At 38.3% G+C, this 22590-nt stretch overlaps 1 protein-coding gene across 1 annotated transcript in view; it reads right to left on the bottom strand.

Annotated features, from left to right (window-relative positions):
- LOC124875718 (testican-2-like) overlaps positions 1 to 8707 on the bottom strand; it is a 60448-nt gene extending 51741 nt beyond the window's left edge. The window contains exon 1 of the mRNA XM_047378060.1: positions 8430 to 8707. Within this exon, the coding sequence (XP_047234016.1) occupies positions 8430 to 8609 (180 nt within the window). The 5' untranslated portion in view covers positions 8610 to 8707. The remainder of the gene's footprint in view (positions 1 to 8429) is intronic.
- Between the last annotated feature and the right edge of the window lie 13883 nt (positions 8708 to 22590).

The following is a 22590-nucleotide window of genomic DNA, read 5'->3' as shown; positions in this document are numbered from 1 at the left end:
GAAAACCCACAAATGACAGTGGGCTCTTTGAGCTCAAAGAGCCCACTGTCAAGATGCGGCAGCATCTTATTTGCTGAGAAATAGAGCCTGTGGTCCTCCATTTATCAAGACTTCAAACAGGATCGACCTGTTGTAAGGTCAGTGAATGAGCCACTGATGTTGTCTCATTTATAAGAGCATGCCATAAATAATGTGTATGAAGCATATTGTTTATGGGAGCCTAATTGGGAGCTAATAAGTAATTTTCATTGGACATGAGAGAATTCAGGGAAATAGTGGTATGCAAAAAACACATTAGCCTTGATGCAGCTTTTCAATGGAATGCACTAATGAATACACAGAGAAATTTCTGTTTCCTAAGATTTTTAAATATCAAACAAAGAGGGCTGGGGTATCAAGCATTTTTTTTATTAAAAATTATATAAAAACGTTAAACCATATAAAAAATAAATGCTTTCGAGGTAAAATACTGAATAAACAAAATGAGACAAAAGAATGTGACCAACCTTTGGATACTGACATTCCGACATTCATATGGAAAGGAAAAGGACATGGAGGCAGCAAATATTTATATGTGAGGACCATATTTGTAGGAAATGTGTTTCAGAAGAAGGAACACAGTTCTTCAGGAGCTGAATATAGGCTCAACAACCAAGTTCAAAAGCAAGCACTTTGTTTCATTGAGTAAAATATTGACTTTAGAACCCAAAACCCAAGCCAGGAAACTGTTAATATAAAAGAGAGAACAAGTGGTCTGGGGCTGGAGACAGGTTAAAAAAAAAATTAAATGTTTCAAACTTTTTTATAGAACCAGTTTAGAATTTGCTCAAGCAAACCTCGTCTAGGACCTAAACTATTGTGGTAGAAAAGCCTACAGGACATGAAAAATTAATTGTTGATTTGTCTTACACGCATCTCAATATGTAACACTATTTGTTTTTACCATTGTCTCTGAGATTTTATTATTATTATAGAGATTTTAATATACATATTATTATTAACTATATAAGGCTGGACACACAGTCATATTGAAAAATTTAGAATATGCGTTCCAATGAGGATCAGATTAAGAGTATTTTTTTAATAACAATCTTTAAGCATTTATAAAACATAACTTTCAAAAATCACATATTTCTTTATTCCTTTTTTTCTTCATTGGTCTAATGTAACATTCAAATCTTAATTGTCTTTTTTTTATTAGCTGTAAGCAGAAGATCCTCATAATTAACAGAAATAAAGGCTTGAAACCATCAGTTTGTGTGCAGTTAATCTATATTGTGTTTCACTTAATGAGCTAAGTTACCGAAAAAATTAACTTTTCATCAACATTCTAATTTATTGAATGGGTCTGTATAGTGTTATGTAGCCACAAATAATGTCTAAACACGCCACGCTATATTTTTATAATTAGCAGGAGTTTGTATGTTACTACACCAAGTGGTATATGGAGTCACTGGGAGTAAAATTTATAAAACTGCTAATGTTGCTGCAAGTATCAGTGTCCCAAATCAGGTTATTTCCACACACCAACAAAAGTAAATTAACATTAGTAATCATCTTAACATCTTAATGAACATAGTAGCCACCTGAAAAAACATCTTGTACATTTCCCTCAGTAAAACCATGGCTGGCACTGAGCAGAACTGAGCGCTAGCAGGTGCAAACCTTAAACAGTGCTCTATAGTGGGCTAAGAGGCTGCAGGGCTTCTTAATGAGGTCCCTATCTGCCTATCTGCGATGCTCAGAGAGACGGGAGAATCTGCCTGAGAGTTAAACAAAAGTATACAGTTATTTACGTGAACAGTGGTGTGAGCTTTTGAACAGATTCACCCACATATACCATAAAAATGTCAGTCAGATATATCTTTAAAATGACTTAAATTACATTCAAGTTTGTTTTGTGCAAGCCTAGGCACTTAGGGTTGCAATCTCTCTAGCTAAAATAGCAGCTCAGTTGTGGACTTTATGACTGCCACTGAGTCAGCCATTAGGATCAATGACATTGCAGAGGCAAAGGCAGAGTAACTACCTTATAGAACCTCTCTCTAGTGTTGAATCTTCTCCTGCTAACTTCATACTCTTGGAAAGGAAGGCAATATCCCTCAGCATGGATCAAAACAAAACCATTTTGCCAGCTGACTAGAAGAGATGAACAGTAGCCCTGAACACATCTGAAAATCACAGAAACATCTCTGCATGTTTAATTTCTGTCATTTGGCACCTCTTAACTTGCTAGAGAGGATCCTGATACTCTACTGTTCTTCGTGTCCCTGTCGGATACAGGGTTCCTTAACACTTTTATATCTAATTCCATTTTTCCAGACCTTTTAAGCCATGGATGGATGGATGGATGGATGGATGGATGGATGGTCCACAGGTACTTCTTTTTCATTCCTGTCTCTATTTCATTTAGGTACAGCACATATCCATCTGTTATTTCACACTTCATGTTTGCAGAGACAGCAAACAAATGCAACCTTCACATTTCAGATGGTGTATTCAATGCCCCGAACAGCAGATTGCAGTCCTGTCTGAGCACAAGCTAGCAAACCCATCTGTTTGCAGCATCACATCTCCACATATGTTGTGGTTTAACCCTTGTCTTTCTCTCTTGATTTTTGTTTGATAAAGAGAATGGATTTTTTTTTATGAAATGCCACCTTTTCCTGAAGAGGAGGTCATGACTCTACAGTCCAGCATTTTACCAATCACGTTGACATTCAAAACCAATCACAACTGTGACTTTTCAAATGAAATTCTGTATAGCTTAATTAAACTTTAATGAAACTAATCAACAGATGTTTTTCCCATTTGACATTTAAGAGAGTGTTGGATTTCAGATGCACAAAAGTCTATTTAATCCACAAGTCTGACGGCCACCTTACAAAACTACATTAGGAATTTCTGTAACTGTCATATATTGTTTAGTCTTACCCTGAAAGTCCTACCAGACACTGTGTATTAGGAATGTCCTGACCAGGATATTTGATTCATTAAAAATAGGCATTTGCTGATACTAAATCCCAGTCCAATCATTAACATAAATGTCATGTGTTTATGATTGGACTGGGAGCTTTTAAATTCATTTAAGGAACAAACTACTTGTTACCATGGTGCTTTTTGATGGTGTAGCTTTTTGACAGCAGCAGATATTTTCTCTCAACAAGGGGTTTCTGCAACAGTCTTATATTTCTGAAGATATATCTGATATGACACATAAAACTAAAGTCTTCAGTAAACATACGTCTTGCTCCTGCTAGCAATGTTTTCATGCATCGCATTTCAGCTGAGATTTCTGAAGTGCTACGCAAGCATTTTTGCAGGTTTAGTCTCTGTTTTGATACAATTCATCGATAATTTGGCCAACAACATATTTTAAAGCATTTCCAGTGGTTCACGTTCAAACTCACTGGAAACATTGGTCTCTTACTTTATGAATTTAGTACTTAGCTTTCAACGTCATCTTCTCCAAAGATGAGACCAGGTACAGAATGGAGGTGGAACGACTGTCTGTCTGGTGCACCACCAACAACCTCCTTTTGAACACCTCCAAGTCGAAGGAACTGATTGTCGACTTTAGGAGGTGTAAACCAGACATTCAGCCCATCATTATAAATGGTGACAGGGTGGAGATTGTTTCTACCCAAGAGCTGTTGTTGCCCTGAACACTGCAAATTCATGTAAACCCTGATTTATTCATTTATTTATTCTATTGTTTTACCGACTTCGAGAGTTGCTATTGTACTGGAGTCAAATTCCTTGTTTGTTGTATGTACGAACTTGGCAATAAAGCTGATTCTGATTCTGATTTTTTGAATTTCGTTGTGCATTTTTTACACAATGAGAATAAAAAGGATTCTGATTCTGAATAAAGTGTTTCAGCTACTCTTTGCACAGCAACAGCTGTCAGGACAGAGCCCTCAAATCAGGCAACTTCACACAGACAGACAAGGACCTGCCGCAGTTAATATGGTATCGTTTCATTGTGAACCTAATTGTAAAAACCACAAATATTGTCATTGTTTTGCAGGTCACGCACATGAAAATCCTGAGTTTTAAAAATAGCCCATACAGAACACCATACAGCTCACATAGATTTCATAGACAATAGACGTATAACAGATATCAGAAAATGAGTTTAGCCAGGATTCCAATATTGATCATTCATCGCTTTGATTGGGGCCCAGAGCACTTATGTGGGATCGAATCAATACCCCCCAACTACTCTATGTAAGCAGTACACACACTATAACTGCGGAGAGCTTCTGTCAGCATTTTAAAGCTAGTAAATGTAACTGTTTAATTATTTCTAAGATGGGATCAATCACTTACTAGCAGCTTGGCTCATACTGTAGGTAGTAACACTAGTCAGTCAAACACAGATATAAATACAACATTTCATCTGTAGAAAACCGTCAGTTTTATCTTTTGAAATGCTTTCCTGGTTCAAACACAAAGGAGTCTATCAATAAACTAAAATATCAACAAAAAGTTTGTTTATTTCAGTTTTTGAATTTGGGAAGTGATACTCATATTTTATTGAATAATTACACAGAGAGTAATATATACATATTGACACATTGGAGCCCAGCGCTTAATATAAAGTGCTTTATATATATATATATATATATATATATATATATATGGTCCTTCATGAAAATTGAAAATCGTATGTTTTCATCTCAATAAATGAGAATATTTCTATCAAATGTCCTAGAACCCCTTTCTCTTTTAATGGCTTCCGTTATGTTTGTGACCATTTACATTGTACGTAGAATCCCACTGAAGGCATCAAAACTGTGAATGAACACATATTATATTATGTAGGAAACTAAAAATTGTAAAAGAACTTTAAATATATATTTTTTTATTTTAGATTCCTTAAAGTAGCCACCCTTTATTGTGATGGCTGAAATATTAACCTTTGGCCATCTCTCAATAACCCTCTGGGAGGTTCTTTCAAGACTCTTTGGAAAACCATTTCAGATGACCACCTCAGGAAGTTCACGGAGAGAAGGCTAAAGGGGCAAAGCAGTCATCAATGCAAAGGGTGGCTCTTTGGAAGAATTTAAAATATAAAAATGTTTAGAGTTATTTCACATTATATATAATATAATTACACAATTCCTTATTTGTTCATTCATGGTTTTGTTGCCTTTGGTGAGATTCTACAATGTAAATTGTCATGAAAATAAACTATTAAGCAAGAAAGTGTTTCTAAAACTTATATAGTATATATATTATATACTTTTACTTGTTTATTTCACTTCATTTGAGTGATTATGGGTTTCAGCTACTCAAAACCCAACATTTATTTTATCAGAGAATAAAATATTGCATGAAAAACTTGACACATATGACTCTGTGTGTGTAATGGATGTATATAATAGATGAGTTTCACTTTCTTAGCAGAGTTACTAAAATATATTAGCTTTTCAATGATATTAATTTATAGAGATGCAGCTGCACATGCATCCCTTCTTAAACCTATGATATTCATGAAGGACCCTAAATGGTCTGACCCAGTGAGCCTCATTCAGAATGTTCCAAAACATCCTGCATGTCTTGACTAAATTCAATCGGACTGAAGCCGATTTTATAGCCAAGGACAAATCTACGCAGGACATTGTGGGTGGGCACACTGCCAGAAGCCCCCTCCATGAGGCCTCATCCTGATCTGTGTAACCCGTCTGTTCACCAAACACTCATCCAAACAGACAGGTGAGACACACCACTCCAAACACCAGGAGGGATGATATGTAAATTTTCATGGTGGCTCAGATTTGCGATTCAATTACAAATTCTCTTGAGACCCAGGTGTACGGACATTGCCAGCAACCTCCTGTAGAACCAAAGACGGTTAAAGGCACTGGAATTTTTCTCTGGCCGACACTGATAAGACTATCTGTCTGAGCTGATATTTCCCAGGAGTGAGATCAAACAGCTGCTGGAGGTTAAGGTGGAAGCTTGCATGGATCTGAGACTTCCTTACCAGCTTCTCCAAAGACATGTCAAACATGCAGTTTGTGCTGCAGGTTCACAGGTCTTTGGTCACACTAAGGTCGTCCTACATTAGAATATGCCCTGAAATACTTTGAGTTTCTAATTTATGATTACAAAGAGAAACTGACTCATCAAAGCACTTAAAAAGCACAACATAAAACTTAATTCACTAAGTGAACCATTATATAGCTTAATTACACCCAGGCTGATGTTTTCAAGCCTTTATTACTGTTAATTATGATGATTTGAACATCATGAACATTTAAGATTATAATATTACATAAGACTAAAAAAAAGCCCCTTTTAATACAGAAATGCAGCCTTAATGTAAAGTGTGTTTAATACCTGCTTAGGTGATTTTCAAATGGTGCTTTTAATCTGACAAACAAGCCTCGTCAAAACAAAATTCCAATTGATTGAATATGAATGTATATCAATTTGAAAATGTATAATTGCAGCATATTTTATCATAGTCACCTGTAACACAACTTCCAGATTGACATTTTATATTATGTGCAGCCTTTTGTAATTTTGGTAATTAGCATTGTGACAGTGAAAATATTGTAAACAAAAATAGGTTGGGTAATTTCTCTGTTTATTTCAGCACTGATAATAATGTATCTGACTTGTAAGTTGTGCAGAGTACGTTACTGTCGTGTCCGGATGCCAGAACCTACTAAAACATGGTGGTCTACCTGAACTGACTGGCTGGGAGAGGAGAGCATTAATTAGAGAAGTAGCCAAGAGGCCCATGGTAACTCTGGAGGAGCTGCAGAGATCCACAGCTCAGGTGGAAGAATCTGTAAACAGGACAACTATTGGTCATAAACTCCACAAATCTGGCATTGATGAAAGAAGACAGCCATTGTTGAAAGAAAATCATAAAAATATTATTTTGAGTTTGCTACACACTATTGGGGAACCAAGGGCATGGTGTTCTATAGTCAGGTGAAATCAAAACACTGTGCAGGAAAACTAACACTGAAGATCAGGTCTTGCTTTTTGCATTCTTATTACTTTGAAACATGGTGGTAGCAGCATTATGCTGTAGGGATGCAAGGACAGCGAAGCTGTAAAAAGATGTATGGAGCTAAATGCAGGGTAATAGTGTAAGTAACACTGTTAGTGGCTGCAAAGGACTTGAGAATAAGGAGGACGTTCACTTTCCAGCAAGAAAACGGCACTAAATGTACAGAGTTTAGCTAGAATTGAATAGAAATGTCCTTTATTGTCCCACAGAGGGGACATTCAGGTGTTTCAGCACCAAAGTGTAAGGCAAATTGAAGCATGCAGATTCACACAAACATAACAAATATAGAAAACAAAAAATGAGAATAAGAGACCAACAGTAAGGGAAACATTTACAACATAAAAATAGTGTCAAGATATTTCAAAAATCTTAGTAATCATACTAAAATTAAATGAAATGTGCAACTAAGTAAGGTGATTTTGAAAATGTACAAAATACAAATGCATAATTGTGCATTAAAACGACGGACTTTTTATGAGAAATGGAAAAACTGTGCAAAAACAGCAGGGAAGCAAACACTTCTTGGGTTTGTTGGAAGCAGTGGTGTTTATAAAGTCTAACAGCTGGCAAAATGAAGGACCTGCGATATCGCACCTTTGGGCACCTTGGATGCAGCAGTTTGTCACTGAAGAAGCGCTATAGTTATGCAACAGCTTCATGTATTCTGCCCAGAACTGCTGTTCTCAAACTGGTTCCCCTATCCAAATCCTCACTCGCATTTTGGTCCTCAACACCAAACAACATAACAGTGTTAGAATGGCCCAGGCAAAACTCAGAACCAAAGCCAATTGGTAATCCATGGCAAGACTTGAAAACTGCTTTTCACAAACACTCTCTTTCCAATCTGATACAGCTTGAGATATTTTGCAAGGAATGGTCAAAATATCAGATGCTAGATGTGCTTAACTTGTAGAGACATACCCAAAAATACTTGCAGTAGTATTTACAGCTAAAGGCTGTTCATAGGGGGTGAACACAATTCTTTTTTTCTTTTTTTTTTTGTTAAAAAATAAAAACCATTATTATACCATTATTATTTCGTATTACATATAAAAAGTTTTTTTTTTTCATCAAAAAGAAAAAATATATATACATATATCTATATAGATATATATCTATATATTGATATATATAAACGAGAATCATGTCGTTCATTAGTTCGCGGACGCAGACGCAAAAGCGCGCGCTTAGTCGGACTTTTAGGATGATTAAAATATCTTATTATTTAAATAATAATTCCTACAGACGGATGCGCATCAAACCACGCGTGTGTGCAGTTTGAGGCTAGAGTTAACTTTGCGCAAAAAAGAGAAACAACAAGCTGCGTTTCCCCCAAAGACGGCATCCGAAGCGCCAATAAGGAGGTATAAGGGCAGGAGAAAATTACAGCACTCACATCTCTGAAGCGATTCCATTGTTTTGTCTTATGGCTGTACTGGGAGATGGTTGACAGCCATTGCTCATCTTCCATGAAATTCCCGACTCTCCCTTCTTCCTTCCCACTTTTCGCGTCCACCTGAAGCGAGACGCCCACCAGCAGGTACAGCCAAGCCACGGCTCTCACAGCTTCCATCATGTTTGCTCGGTTTGGGATGTATCCTGCTCCCACTGCTGCTGCTGTCCTCCAGCCACTGAGCCACACACAAGACTCCTGCTGCAGCTGCCTAAACACACTGAATGGAGAGGAGAGAGAGGAGGAAGAGAGGCAGGGAGGGAGGGAAGTAAAGAAGAGATCCAGTACTCTTTGTTTTTACTTGTTTCTTTATTTCAAAGGCTTATTTTAAGCGGAACTTTCAACTGCAAATGAAACATACAAATGGATCTCGAAACATAATCAGATGGTTAATTTATTTCAGCTATTCATAAAACTGTTCATTTTATAAAACTGAAACTCTTGGGGCTGTGAAAAACGTATTTGCCCCCAATCTTTTCCCAGTTGTTTGAATCTGATCACACTGGAAGGTGTTCCATTATTTAAGACTTGTTTAAGGTCACGCTATAACAACTAAATCGTATTTGAATATGTACTTTGACTAGATCACTCTAAAAATATGAATTTTGTTTTCCTTTTTGAATCATTCAGTGTTGGACTTGCTGGAATGCTTTGAAATAACCCAAGTGTGCTTAAGAATAAGTGAAACTGATGACCAGACATTCTCCTTCAGAATTTTATGCTTGAGAACATAATTCATGGTTTTATTAAAAGTATATTTCTATCTAAGTAAACCCAGCCAACTGGGTATGCAACCTGGGTATGCAGAAGGCTGCAAACCCAGGTTCTGTTCAAATGTAATATGAGTTCGGCAAAAGTCCGAACTCATTATATTTGCCTCACATTAAAATTTGTTTTACAATCTGAATGATCCAAGTGTAGCAAAAATAAAAAACAGAAGAAATCTGTAAATGGGCAAACACTTTTTCACAACACTGTATAGATTCACTATAGACAGAGTAAATATTTTGTGTGTTTATTTCTGTCAGTTGCAGTGATTAGGACTCCTTACTCTTGGTAAGATACTAAAATACGGACCTTATCATCTGTGTGTGTTGTGGCTCTTAAAGCACTCCAGCTGTTGTGAATCTTCCCCAAATACTTAAATTAGCTGTGTTTCACAATCTACTCAAGGCTGTGGTTATACATGTTGTCCCTCCACTCAACTTTCCATTAAATATGCTTGGATATAGAATATTGACATAAACACCCACCTTCTTTGGCAGTGGCATCTTTGTATTTAAAGATACATTTATTATAGTCTTATATAATGTTAAAATTTTCGGAGAATTTGAATTTAGGGTTTTTATTAGCTGTAAACTATACTCATCAGAATGAAACGAAATCAACATCCGAAATATGTCACCGTTTGTATTCATTTTTTTAATAGAACAACAGACATAAATAGGTTTTTCGATCATATTCGAACTTATTGGGCTGCATCTGTTAAAGCAGAATGTTGATCTGCAAAAGAATCATTAATGTGGAACAGAGGCTTGTTGATTTAAAATGTTTCAGGATTTTAATCTGAGAAGCTGAATTTGATTTCTACAGCTGTGCCACAAACAGGGGCAAACAAAATGTGAGGAAAATGAGGAGGTGATTGGCAAAACTGGTCTTCCCACACTGCAGAGGGGAGAGACTCCCACGAGGCCAAGAGTCAAATGAGGTTCAATTTAGCTTCAAATAAGCTCAGTTTCATTCCTAATTGTGTTCATTAGCAGCAGAGGGAGAAAATATAAGAACTTCTCTTCAGAGGTTTCAAAGTAATCCTTCTCATTATTTTTGTGCTAACTATACTGACAAGAAGGCCTTTAACATGCACTAGGGGGGAAAGCTTGTGATATGGCTGTTTGAGCATGGTAACTCAGACCTCACACTCACCATAGCATTAATATGCTGCCTTTTGAAGATTGGTGATTCAGTTAAACACTCAGTTTCTGGATAAAACATTTTACTTTGGTTCATGCTGAGCTTTAAAAGACAGGTGAAAACCAAATCACAATGAAAGCTGAGCCCTAAAACTAATTGCAGCACTGAAACAAGCTGTTTTACCTCGTCCTTATGCTAAGCTGTGGGAATATTTCGTTGCCAGAAGAAAAGTAACTCTCTGACAGAAATCTAGTTATTATACACAACACAGTGTCTTACAACAGTATTCATATCCCTTTGAAAATTGCCACATTTTGCATTCTTACAACCATAAACCTCGATGTATTTTTCTGGGAATATAAACCTTTTCAATGCCGCTTGGGATGTATGTTTGTGGTCCCTGTCAAACTCTGACCTGCTTCCCTGTCCTCTGCAGAAGAAAAACGTTCCCACAGTATGATGCTGCCACCTCCCTGTTTACAGTGTTAATGGTAAAATGCAGTGTTGATTTTCTGACATAGCATTTGAATGTCGGCCAAAAATTTTATTTATTAAAGACATCTATTAAAAAAATCTAATAGATGGTCTTCATCCACTTAAGCTGTAAATCTTCATCTTAACCAAAGTTGCAATGAGTCCCTTTGGCTGCTCTTCTGATTAATGCTCTATTTTCCTAGCCTGCATATTTTGATGGATTTTAAAAGAAAAGTCATGCTCAACATAGCTGACTAACTATGTTCGATATTCACACTTTGACCTTAAAATAGGCAAAGTGTTCATTATGGACAGGAAATATTTATACAGTGTTATTTGTGGAATGTGAATTTAAAATTCAACTGGTTCACAATAAAAGTATTTTTAGACATTATGAGGCTTAGTCAGTATCCATACTAAGCATATCTTTGGTTTTAATCAAATATATGCTTATTAGAGCAAAATTACAGTTTTACATATTGAGTACAAATTTTGCTATCAAAAGTTATTTTTAAAAAAAATAAAAGGTCTATAAGACATTACAAGGTTGTTGTCTTTCTTTTAAAAAATCTAATAATTGTAATGCTGAATTAAGCTAAAAAAAAAAAAAAAAAGTTAATTCAACCCAAGCAGGGTCGTAGTTTAACAATCCTCTCTGCAGCTTCTGTACTGCTACCCACCCATTACCCTATTAAGACAGTGTCTCGCCCACGGCCAAAGTTGAATAGATTAAAAAATAATCTAAAACGAGGAAATCAGGAAAATCTCATAAAAATAAACAACTCAGACTAAAAAGAAAAATAAAACAATTAAATGTGGCTTACTGAACATTAGATCTCTCTCTTCGAAGACTTTGCTAGTTAGTGACCTGATTTGTGACAATCAGATTGATTTATTTTGTCTCACAGAAATCTGGCTGCAGCAAGAGGATTATGTTACTATAAATGAGTCAACTCCTACTAATTATTGAAATTTTCACATTCCTCAAAATACTGGGCGAGGAGGAGGAGTAGCAACCATCTTTCAGTCCGATTTATTGATTAGTCCCAGACCAATCAATAGCTACAACTCTTTTGAATATTTAATCCTTAGTTTTCCTCATCCAAATTGCAAAGCACTAAAACCACTTCTGTTTGTTGTTTTGTACCGTCCACCAGGCCCTTACTCTAAATTTTTAGATCAGTTTTCAGACCTTTTATCTGATTTAGTGTTAAATACAGATAAAGTTATTATAGTGGGGGATTTTAACATTCATGTAGACGCTGAAAGTGATAGCCTAAATATAGTGTTTAATGCTATCTTAGACTCAATTGGCTTTGCTCAAAACATTAACAAACCTACCCACCTTTGTCTTCATTCTCTGGACCTTGTGCTGATATATGGCATTGAGTGTAAAGACATAACAATATTCTCTCATAACCCTGTCCTGTCTGACCATTTTTTAATAACCTTTGAGTTTGATTTAACCAAGTACTCCACACCTGAAAGAAAATTTCATTATAGTAGATCATTATCAGACAATGCTGTAACAACCTTTAAAGAATCTGTTCCACCTTTGATTTCCTCATCATCACAGAAAAACACAGTGGAGGGCAATAATTCTGTTTCTGCACCTTCACAAATTGATTCTTTTGTTCATAGTGTTTCTTCATCATTGTGTGATGCATTAGACAATGCAGCCCCCTTGAAAAAGAAGGTAATTATTCATAGGAAGCTAGCTCCATGGTTTAATTCAGAGATGCGTACTTTAAAGCACAATGTTAGAAAATTAGAGAAAATGGTGCTCTACACACCTAGAGGATTCCTACTTAATCTGGAAAAATAGCCTACTGTTGTATAAAAAGACACTTCGCCAAGCCAGAACAGCTCATTTCTCATCATTAATAGAAGAGAACAAGAATAGTCATCTTTATTGGTCATTGCACATGTACATTACAACAAAATTTGTCCTCTGCATTTAACCCATCCCTTATAGGGAGCAGTGGGCTGCCATTGTGCGGCACCCAGGAAGCATTCTGGGGCTAACGGTCTTGTTCAGGGACCCAGAGTGGCAATTGTGTGGGATTGGAACCTGCCCCCTTGGGTCCCCTCCAGAATACAAACCTCCTGTTCTAACCACTAGGCCACCACTCCCTAGATCTAATCCTAGATTTAGTACAGTTGCTAAACTTACACAGAGTCATAGCTCTGTTGAGCCATCCATTCCCTTAGCTCTCAGCAGTCATGACTTTATGTGATTCTTCCAAAATAAAATTGATTAAAAAGAAAATCTTTGACCTACTCCCGAAGATGATTACTTCATCCTCAGCAAGTGAGACAACATTGGAAGTAACAGTAGAACCTGATCTGTGTTTGGACTGTTTTGATCCTGCTGAGCTTCCTGAGTTATCAGAAATATTAGCTTCATCTAAAAATTCAACTTGTATGTTAGACCCAATCCCAACCAAATTATTTAAGGAAGTGTTCCCTCTGATTACCAGCCCCATTTTAGATATGATTAATTTATCCTTAGTAAATGGATATGTACCACAGGCTTTTAAGGTAGCTGTAATTAAACCTTTACTTAAGAAACCTTCGCTTGATCGAGATGATTTAATAAATTACAGAACTATATCCAATCTTCCATTCTTATCCAAAATTCTTGAGAAAATAGTTGCTAATCAAATGTGTGAGCATTTACACAGCAATGACCTGTTTGAAGAGTTTCAGTCAGGCTTCAGAGCTCATCATAGCACTGAAACAGCTCTGTTGAAAGTCACTAATGATATTCTTATGGCCTCAGATAATGGACTTGTGTCTGTATTTGTTCTGTTAGATCTCAGTGCTGCATTTGATACAGTCGATCACAATATTCTCTTAGAAAGGCTGGAATATGCTGTAGGGATCAGGGGAACAGCGCTAGGCTGGTTTAAATCTTATTTGTCTGACAGATTCCAGTTTGTTCATGTAAATGATAAATCATCTTTAAACTCCAGGGTTAATTGTAGACTACCACAGGGTTCAGTACTTGGGCCAATTCTCTTTACTATATATATGCTTCCAATAGGTCAAATTATCAGGCAGCATAAGATAAATTTTCACTGTTACGCTGATGATAATCAGCTTTACTTATCCATAAATCCTGATGTGCCCAACCAGTTAGATAGAATACAAGCATGTCTTGAAGATATAAAAACTTGGATGACTTTAAATTTTCTGCTTCTAAATTCAGACAAGACAGAAGTTGTCGTCTTTGGACCGGAGTCTTTAAAAAAGAAACTGCTTAGTCAATCACTTAACCTGGATGGCATTAAATTGACCTCCGATAATAAAGTAAAAAACCGTGGTGTTATTTTTGACCAGGAAATGTAATTTAAATCCCATATTAAGCAGGTTTCTAGGATTTCCTTCTTTCATCTCTGGAACATTGCCAAAATTAGAAATATCCTGTCCAGGAGTGACGCTGAAAAACTAGTCCATGCATTTGTTACTTCAAGGCTGGACTATTGTAATTCTTTACTATCAGGATGTCCACAAAATGCAGTTAAAAGCCTTCAACTGATTCAAAATGCTGCAGCAAGAGTTCTGATGAAAATTAAAAAGAGAGATCATATTTCCCCTACTTTAGCATCCCTTCATTGGCGCCCTGTTAAATCCAGAATAGAATTTAAAATTCTCCTCCTCACATATAAAGCCCTTAATGATTTAGCTCCATCATACATCAGAGATCTGATTGTTCCATATGTTCCTAACAGAGCACTTCGTTCTCAGACTGCAGGTTTACTGGTGGTTCCTAGAGTCTCTAGAAGTAGAATGGGAGGCAGATCCTTTAGTTATCAGGCTCCTCTCCTGTGGAACCAGCTCCCAGTTTTAGTCCGTGAGGCAGACACCCTGTCTACTTTTAAGACTAGGCTTAAAACTTTCCTTTTGATAAAGCTTATAGTTAGAGTGGCTTAGGTTACCCTGAGCTATCTCCCTTATTTTTTACCTCCATCTTCTTCCCTGGTGTAAGGGGGAGTCAGGTTTAGCCTAAACTGGCTCAGTTATGGTTGAGGTGCAAACACATCCACCATTTCTGCTACCTGTATGACTCCCTCTCTCTTCCAATGGTTATGGTCAATCTGACAGAGAGAGGTATCCCAATCGTTGTGGTCTTTAGTATAACAATGACCATAAGGGCTCCAGATGGACAAACTGTCAACTTTTAAGACTAGGCTTAAAACTTTCCTTTTTGATAAAGTTTATAGTTAGAGTGGCTTAGGTTATCCTGAGCTTTCTCTGTAGTTATGCTGCTATAGGCTTAGGCTGCTGGAGGACATAATGACCACTTTCACCCTCTTCGCCACATTCTCACACTACTCTCCAATTTTGCATTATTTGCTGTTATTTCAGCTTTTAACTTTGTTCTCTCTCTTTTCTCTTCCTAGAAGCTACACCTGGCCTGACTCTGTGTCTACCTGTGACACCTTTCTGGAGAGGGGCATTGTCCAACCTTCTGGTGACAACAAGTTAATGCTCACCCTCTACTTATGGTCCACATGGCCCTGTCTTTCAGTGTTTAACCCTTTCTCTCTCCTAGACATGGCAATTGACTGAGCTTTTACTGTGACTAACTCTATGTGCTCTCTTTCAGACTCTAACCTTGAAAACTGGCTCAGAGTTTATCTGTTCTTTCTTTCTAGGTGAAATGACTAAAAGAGCTACATCCATTAACATTTACTTTTCATTCCCATAGAAAGTACTCCTGGATCATTGCTTCTTTGTTCTTTTTGTGTCTCTGCTCTGTTCTCTCAAACCCCCAGTCGGTGGTGGCAGATGGCCGCTCACACTGAGCCCAGTTCTGCTGGAGGTTTCTTCCTGTTAAAAGGGAGTTTTTCCTCTCCACTGTCGCTACATGCATGCTCAGTATGAGGGATTGCTGCAAAGTCATCGCCAGTGACTGTCCACTGTCTCTACATGCTCATCCGGGAGGAGGGAATGCTACAAGTAACTGACTGGATGCAATCTGCTGGGTTTCCTTAGACAGAAAAACTTTTTATCCAATTTGAATAAATAACTGAATCTGACTGCACTGTTTCAATGATTAGGATTTATTGGAATGTATGTACCTGACTGTTGTGAAGTGCCTTGAGACAACATGTGTTGTGAATTGGAGCTATATAAATAAAACTGAATTAAATTGAATATAATACTTATTTTTCAGTGCAGATTATGGGTTTTTATTTTGAACCAACTAACATGGTTAAAATGAGAGATGTCTAACATAAGCTTTAATGTTAGCCATCTCTCACTTTAACCTATTTTTGGGTTGACAGCCTAACCCAGTATGTTGGGTCAAACTTTGAACCCAACCCTATTGTGTAAAATCAACTCAGGGCTGTATCAGTTCATATTTGACCCATGACTGGGCAAGACAACAAAACGCCCGAGCTGGGTTGTTCTCCCAGCAGTTTCTAGAAGGTTTTTTTTGTCTGGTTCTAGGGACAAAACAGACAAGATCAGCTGAAATACATCTGGTTCCTAAAAGTTATTTCTAGGGGAGGATGAAAGCTCACGGTATATGCAGTCCAAGACCAGCATTTGATTAGGATTTCGCTGCACCGTGACAAATGGTGTTGGGATTTAGAGTATGGAGCTAAGTGAATAAAAAAATATATTAAATTCTTTCTTTTTTTATCTAGTATTTATGACCCACAGAGATTTACTGTACCTGCACATCATTCTGAATCCCCCCACGTCATTCCTGCTGCTTCCCTAAACTCTAAATGCCTTCTCGTTTTCCCTGCGTTTCATCCCCTATGACGATAAACCTAATCCAGCACCCTCCCTGTTCGGATTCATTTAAGTTTAAGGTTACCGATATTGGCCAAGGTTGAGTAGCTGGGGGCTGGATTGCATTTATGTCATGGCGCTTAGCTGGCAGAACTAACTCTTGACACTTGCATCAAAGTTATTGATGTGGCAGTTGTGGGCTTCTTTTATATGAGCATGCAGAGCTGCACAACAGGAACAAGGACAAGAGGAGAAATATCTCGAAGTGTAAAGCAGTATGCACTTAAAAAAATATATAAACTGGACATGACTAGGTAAAGGGGTGAATTAACCAAAGCATGATGCTGAACGTTGATGATTAATAATCACACAGCTGAACTGGGTCACATTACATTTTTTTTTTACACCTTTTGTATTTAAATGTCACTGAGAAACCTCTGTCTTGACGTAAGTAATAAATGTTTCCCGGGAAAATCCCTTAAGAACAAGACCAGCAGAGACAGCATGTTTATGAGAGACTCTGAGCTGTTATAGAAAGCGATCTTTATGAATGAAAAAAATACAAAATAGCCAATGGCTCTTACAAGTTTGTCTGTGTTGTCCCATCAGCATCTAATGTGGGAACAGAGTAAGGAGGAATGTTTTACTTCTAAGACCAAATTCTAAGAAATACTTTAATCAGACTCATGATTTCTATTGTAATCTGGATGTCCAATATCTTTAAAAAAATAGATTGATGTTTGTAGTTGTAAAATGACAAAATGTGAAAAATTTTAAAGTAGTAAGATCAATTTTGCCAGATACTGAAAATGAAGCTCAATGTGTGTTAAATAAGAATACTGCAGAACGTGTCATACATCATTCTGCATCCAACCACAAACACATTCTTTTCATTGCTGATTGCTTGGTTTGCAAATATTTTGAGAAATGCTGCCACAAGGGCCCTAAAAGACACAAGGCGATTGCCAGTCCATTAATCGATAGCTTCTGCATTAATTCAATTTAATTCAGTTTTATTTATATAGCGCCAATTCACAACACATGTTGTCTCAAGGCACTTCACAACAGTCAGGTACATACATTCCAATTAATCCTAACCATTGAACAATGCAGTCAGAGTTAGTTATTTATTCAAATTGGATAAAAAGTTTTTCTATCTAAGGAAACCCAGCAGATTGCATCCAGTCAGTGACTTGCAGTATTCCCTCCTCCCAGATGAACATGTAGAGACAGTGGACAGTCACTGGCGTTGACTTTGCAGCAATCCCTCATACTGAGCATGCATGTAGCGACAGTGGAGAGGAAAAACTCCCTTTTAACAGGAAGAAACCTCCAGGAGAACCAGGCTCAGAGTGAGCGGCCATCTGCCACAACCGACTGGGGGTTTGAGAGAACAGAGAGGAGACACAAGAAGAACACAGAAGCACTGATCCAGGAGTACTTTCTATGGGAAGGAAAAGTAAATGTTAATGGATGTAGCTCCTTTAGTCGTTTCACCTAGAAAGAAAGAACAGATAAACTCTGAGCCAGTTTTCAAGGTTAGAGTCTGAAAGAGAGCACATAGAGTTTGTTACAGTTAAGCTCAGTCAATTGCCATGTCTAGGAGAGAGAAAGGGTTAAACACTAAAAGACAGGGCCATGTGAATCATCAGTAGAGGGTGAGCATTACGTTGTTGCCAGCAGAAGCTCGGACGATTCCCCTCTCCAGAAAGGTGTCACAGGCAGACACAGAGCCAGGCCAGGTGTAGCTTCTAGGAAGAGAAAAGAGAGAATAAGGTTAAAAGCTGAAATAACAGCAAATAATGCAAAATTGGAGAGTATTGTGAGAATGTGGCGAAGAGGGTGAAAGTGGTCATTATGTCCTCCAGCAGCCTAAACCTATAGCAGCATAACTACAGAGATAGTTTCAGTTCAGATTATTTAGTTAAACGGCGCTTATTTACAACAATGTCGTCTCAAGGAACCCCACAAAGGGTCCCACTGATGGTCATTGTTATACTAAAAACCACAATGATTGGGATACACCAACAGCTGCACCTCCAGTCACCAGTCTGTCAAGCTTCTGAAGTTTGCGGACGACACCACCCTGATCGGACTCATCTCTGATGGTGACGAGTCTGCGTACAGATGGGAGGTGGACCATCTGTTGGACTGGTGCAGCCAGAACAACCTTGACCTCAACGCTCTAAAGACAGTAGAGATGGTTGTGGACTTCAGGCAGAACCCAGCCCCACCTGCCCCCATCACCCTCTGTGACTCCACAATTGACACTGTGGAATCTTTCCGCTTCCTGGGAACCATCATCTCCCAGGATCTCAAGTGGGAGCCAAACATCAGCTCCCTCATCAAGAAAGCCCAGCAGAGGATGTTCTTCCTGCGGCAGCTGAAGAAATTCAACCTGCCAAAGACTATGATGGTGCACTTCTACACAGCCATCATTGAGTCCATCCTCACCTCGTCCATCACCATCTGGTACGCCGCTGCTACAACCAAGGATAAGGGCAGGCTGCAGCGTGTCATTCGGTCTGCTGAGAAGGTGATTGGCTGCAGTCTACTGTCGCTCCAGGAACTGTACTCCTCCAGGACCCTGAAGCGGGCAGGGAAGATTCTGGCTGATCCCTCCCACCCCGGTCACAGACTCTTTGAGACTCTCCCCTCTGGCAGGAGGCTGCGGTCCATCCGGACCAAAACCTCACGCCACAAGAACAGTTTTTTCCCATCTGCCACCAGCCTGGTTAACAAAGCCCGGAAACCACCCTGACACTCTCCCTTTCCCCCACACCCCTCCTTTTTTTGCTGACAGGACACCTGTAACCTGTAACTCTATGCGTTACATTAACGCTCAGCATGGACTCCTGCTTTACTTGCACAATGATCACCTGCACTGTTGTATTGCTCTTGCATCTTATACTGCTCTATATTTACTCTCACTCACTTAGAACTGTGCACATATATTTATATTATATTGTAGATATGTTTATAGTGTTTAATTTGTATTGTATTGCACCGACTACGCCAAAACAAATTCCTTGTATGTCCAAAAACGTACTTGGCAATAAAGCTTTTCTGATTCTGATTCTGATTCTGATACCTCCCTCTGTCAGATTGACCATAATCATTGGAAAAGAGAAGGGGTCATACATGTAGCAGAAATGGAGGGTGTGTTTGCACCTCAAACATAACTGAGCCGGTTTAGGCTAAACTTGACTCCCCCTTACTCCAACCAACAGGGAGGGAGGAAGGCTCCCTCCCTGATAACCTAAGCCACTCGAACTATAAGCTTTATCAAAAGGAAAGTTTTAAGCCTAGCCTTAAAAGAAGACAGGGTGTCTGCCTCATGGACTAAAACTGGGAGCTGGTTCCACAGGAGAGGAGCCTGATAACTAAAGGATCTGCCTCCCATTCTACTTCTAGAGACTCTAGGAACCACCAGTAAACCTGCAGTCTGAGAACGAAGTGCTCTGTTAGGAACATATGGAACAATCAGATCTCTGATGTATGATGGAGCTAAATCATTAAGGGCTTTATATGTGAGGAGGATAATTTTAAATTCTATTCTGGATTTAACAGGGAGCCAAGGGAAGCTAAAGTAGGGGAAATATGATCTCTCTTTTAAATTTTCATCAGAACTCTTGCTGCAGCATTTTGAATCAGCTGAAGGCTTTTAACTGCATTTTGTGGACATCCTCATAGTCAAGAATTACAATAGTCCAGCCTTGAAGTAACAAATGCATGGACTAGTTTTTCGGCGTCACTCCTGGTTAGGATATTTCTAATTTTGGCAATGTTCCGGAGGTGAAAGAAGGAAATCCTAGAAACCTGTTTAATATGGGATTTAAATGACATGTCCCGGTCAAAAGTAATACCAAGGTTTTATACTTTATTACCAGAGGTCAATTTAATGCCATCCAGGTTAAGTGATTGACTAAGCAGTTTCTTTTTTAAAGACTCCGGTCCAAAGACGACAACTTCTGTCTTGTCTGAATTTAGAAGGAGAACATTTAAAGTCATCCAAGTTTTTATGTCTTCAAGACATGGTTGTAGTCTATCTAACTGGTTGGGCTCATCAGGATTTATGGATAAGTAAAACTGTGTATCATCAGCGTAAAGTGAAGATTTATCCTATGCTGCCTGATAATTTGACCTATTGGAAGCATATATATAGTAAAGAGAATTGGCCCAAGTACTGAACCCTGTGGTACTCCACAATTAACCCTGGAGTTTAAAAATGATTTATCATTTACATGAACAAACTGGAATCTGTCAGACAAATAAGATTTAAACCAGCCTAAAGCTGTTCCCCTGATCCCTACAGCATATTTCAGCCTTTTTAAGAGAATATTATGGTCGACTGTATCAAATGCAGCACAATATGGAGGACAGATCCTGACAAAATTAAAAATAAAAGCAGAAATATATATATTTTCTTTTTCCTTTTCCTTACACATGCCTTTGTTCTTTTTACATTTCTTCGTCTCTCTTTTTCCTTTACCGTAAGTATTTCTCCTTCATTATGCAAATGAGGAGGGCTGCCTTCTTCTCTCCAGCTCCTCTACTATTGGTCAATATACAGGAAGAAGGAGGATCCATGTGCAGGCCGAGGGTATGTTCCAATTCAGGGGCTTGATCCTTCCAAGTCCATCCTTGTAGACTGATTACGTCACAGCGCGGCGCGGAAGGTCTGTCAAATGCGGCAGACAAATGTGTCCTCCTTTTGCCCGATTTGAAGGATGGGTTGTTGTGAGTATCCTTGCAGTCCATCTTTTCCCATGATTCATTGCGGGTCGAAGCGGATTGGTCAAGCAGGGGCAGCCATGGCGGACCACATTGGCAAAAGCTGTGAGTAAACTGTGTAAAATTACACTTTCTGTGACACAAATGAACTTTTACAATGTTTTTAGTGCGGAAATATAACTGTGTAGACGTGAAAAATCTCCTTGATTTATCAAGACATTGCTTAATTTCAAACTTGCTCTGAGTTTTCCGATCCGATAGTAATTGCCCGCTTGCCTCCGCCAGCAAGCTAGACCTGGAGAGATCTGACCGGACTGTCGGCACTGAGCTCCCGCTCCCTTTTTACTGGAGCTAAAAACTCAGCCACCGTGGCTTGGAGGTACAATAACAACATTCTTTGCAGTCAGTTTCTGTCCAGTTTCAAAAACTCCTATCTTTCTAACTTTCATAAATATCCATCCAGTGATTAACATACGTCTTTTGGTTTCCCTCTTTCCTTTTGCCTGTTTAGGACAATTCTGGAGAAGATGGGCCAACAGGTGTCTTCATGCAGCTAACGACCTCAAACAGGTGCTTCTAATTTAGAATAATAAGTGGAGTGGAGGTGGACTTTTCAGAGGCGGACTAACAGGTTTTTGAGGGCCAGAATTTTTGCTGATTGGCAGGTGTTCAAATACTTATTTGCAGCAGTAACACACAAATAAATTATTTTAAAAATCATTGTATTTTTTTATATTATGACTCTCAGACATCTCAGTGGACGAGCTCCTAAGATGAAAATTTTAGACCCCTCCATGATTTCTAAGTTGGAGAACTTGCAAAGTCGCAGGGTGTTCAGATACTTATTTTTCTCTCTCTTTATCTATATATCTACATATATATATATATATATATATATATACACTGCTCAAAAAAATAAAGGGAACACTCAAATAACACATCCTAGATCTGAATGAATGAAATATTCTCATTGAATACTTTGTTCTGTACAAAGTTGAATGTGCTGACAACAAAATCCCACAAAAATCATCGATGGAGTCACACACAAAATTAAAGTGGAAAAACACACTACAGGCTGATCCAACTTTGATGTAATGTCCTTAAAACAAGTCAAAATGAGGCTCAGTATTGTGTGTGACCTCCACGTGCCTGTATGACCTCTCTACAACACCTGGGCATGCTCCTGATGAGACGGTGGATGGTTTCCTGAGGGATCTCCTCCCAGACCTGGACT

This window comes from Girardinichthys multiradiatus, chromosome 10 (assembly GCF_021462225.1).
Source record: "Girardinichthys multiradiatus isolate DD_20200921_A chromosome 10, DD_fGirMul_XY1, whole genome shotgun sequence".
NCBI lineage: Eukaryota > Metazoa > Chordata > Actinopteri > Cyprinodontiformes > Goodeidae > Girardinichthys > Girardinichthys multiradiatus.
The sequence above is the reverse complement of the archived record's forward strand: the minus strand, read 5'-3'. Positions and strand labels throughout refer to the sequence as shown.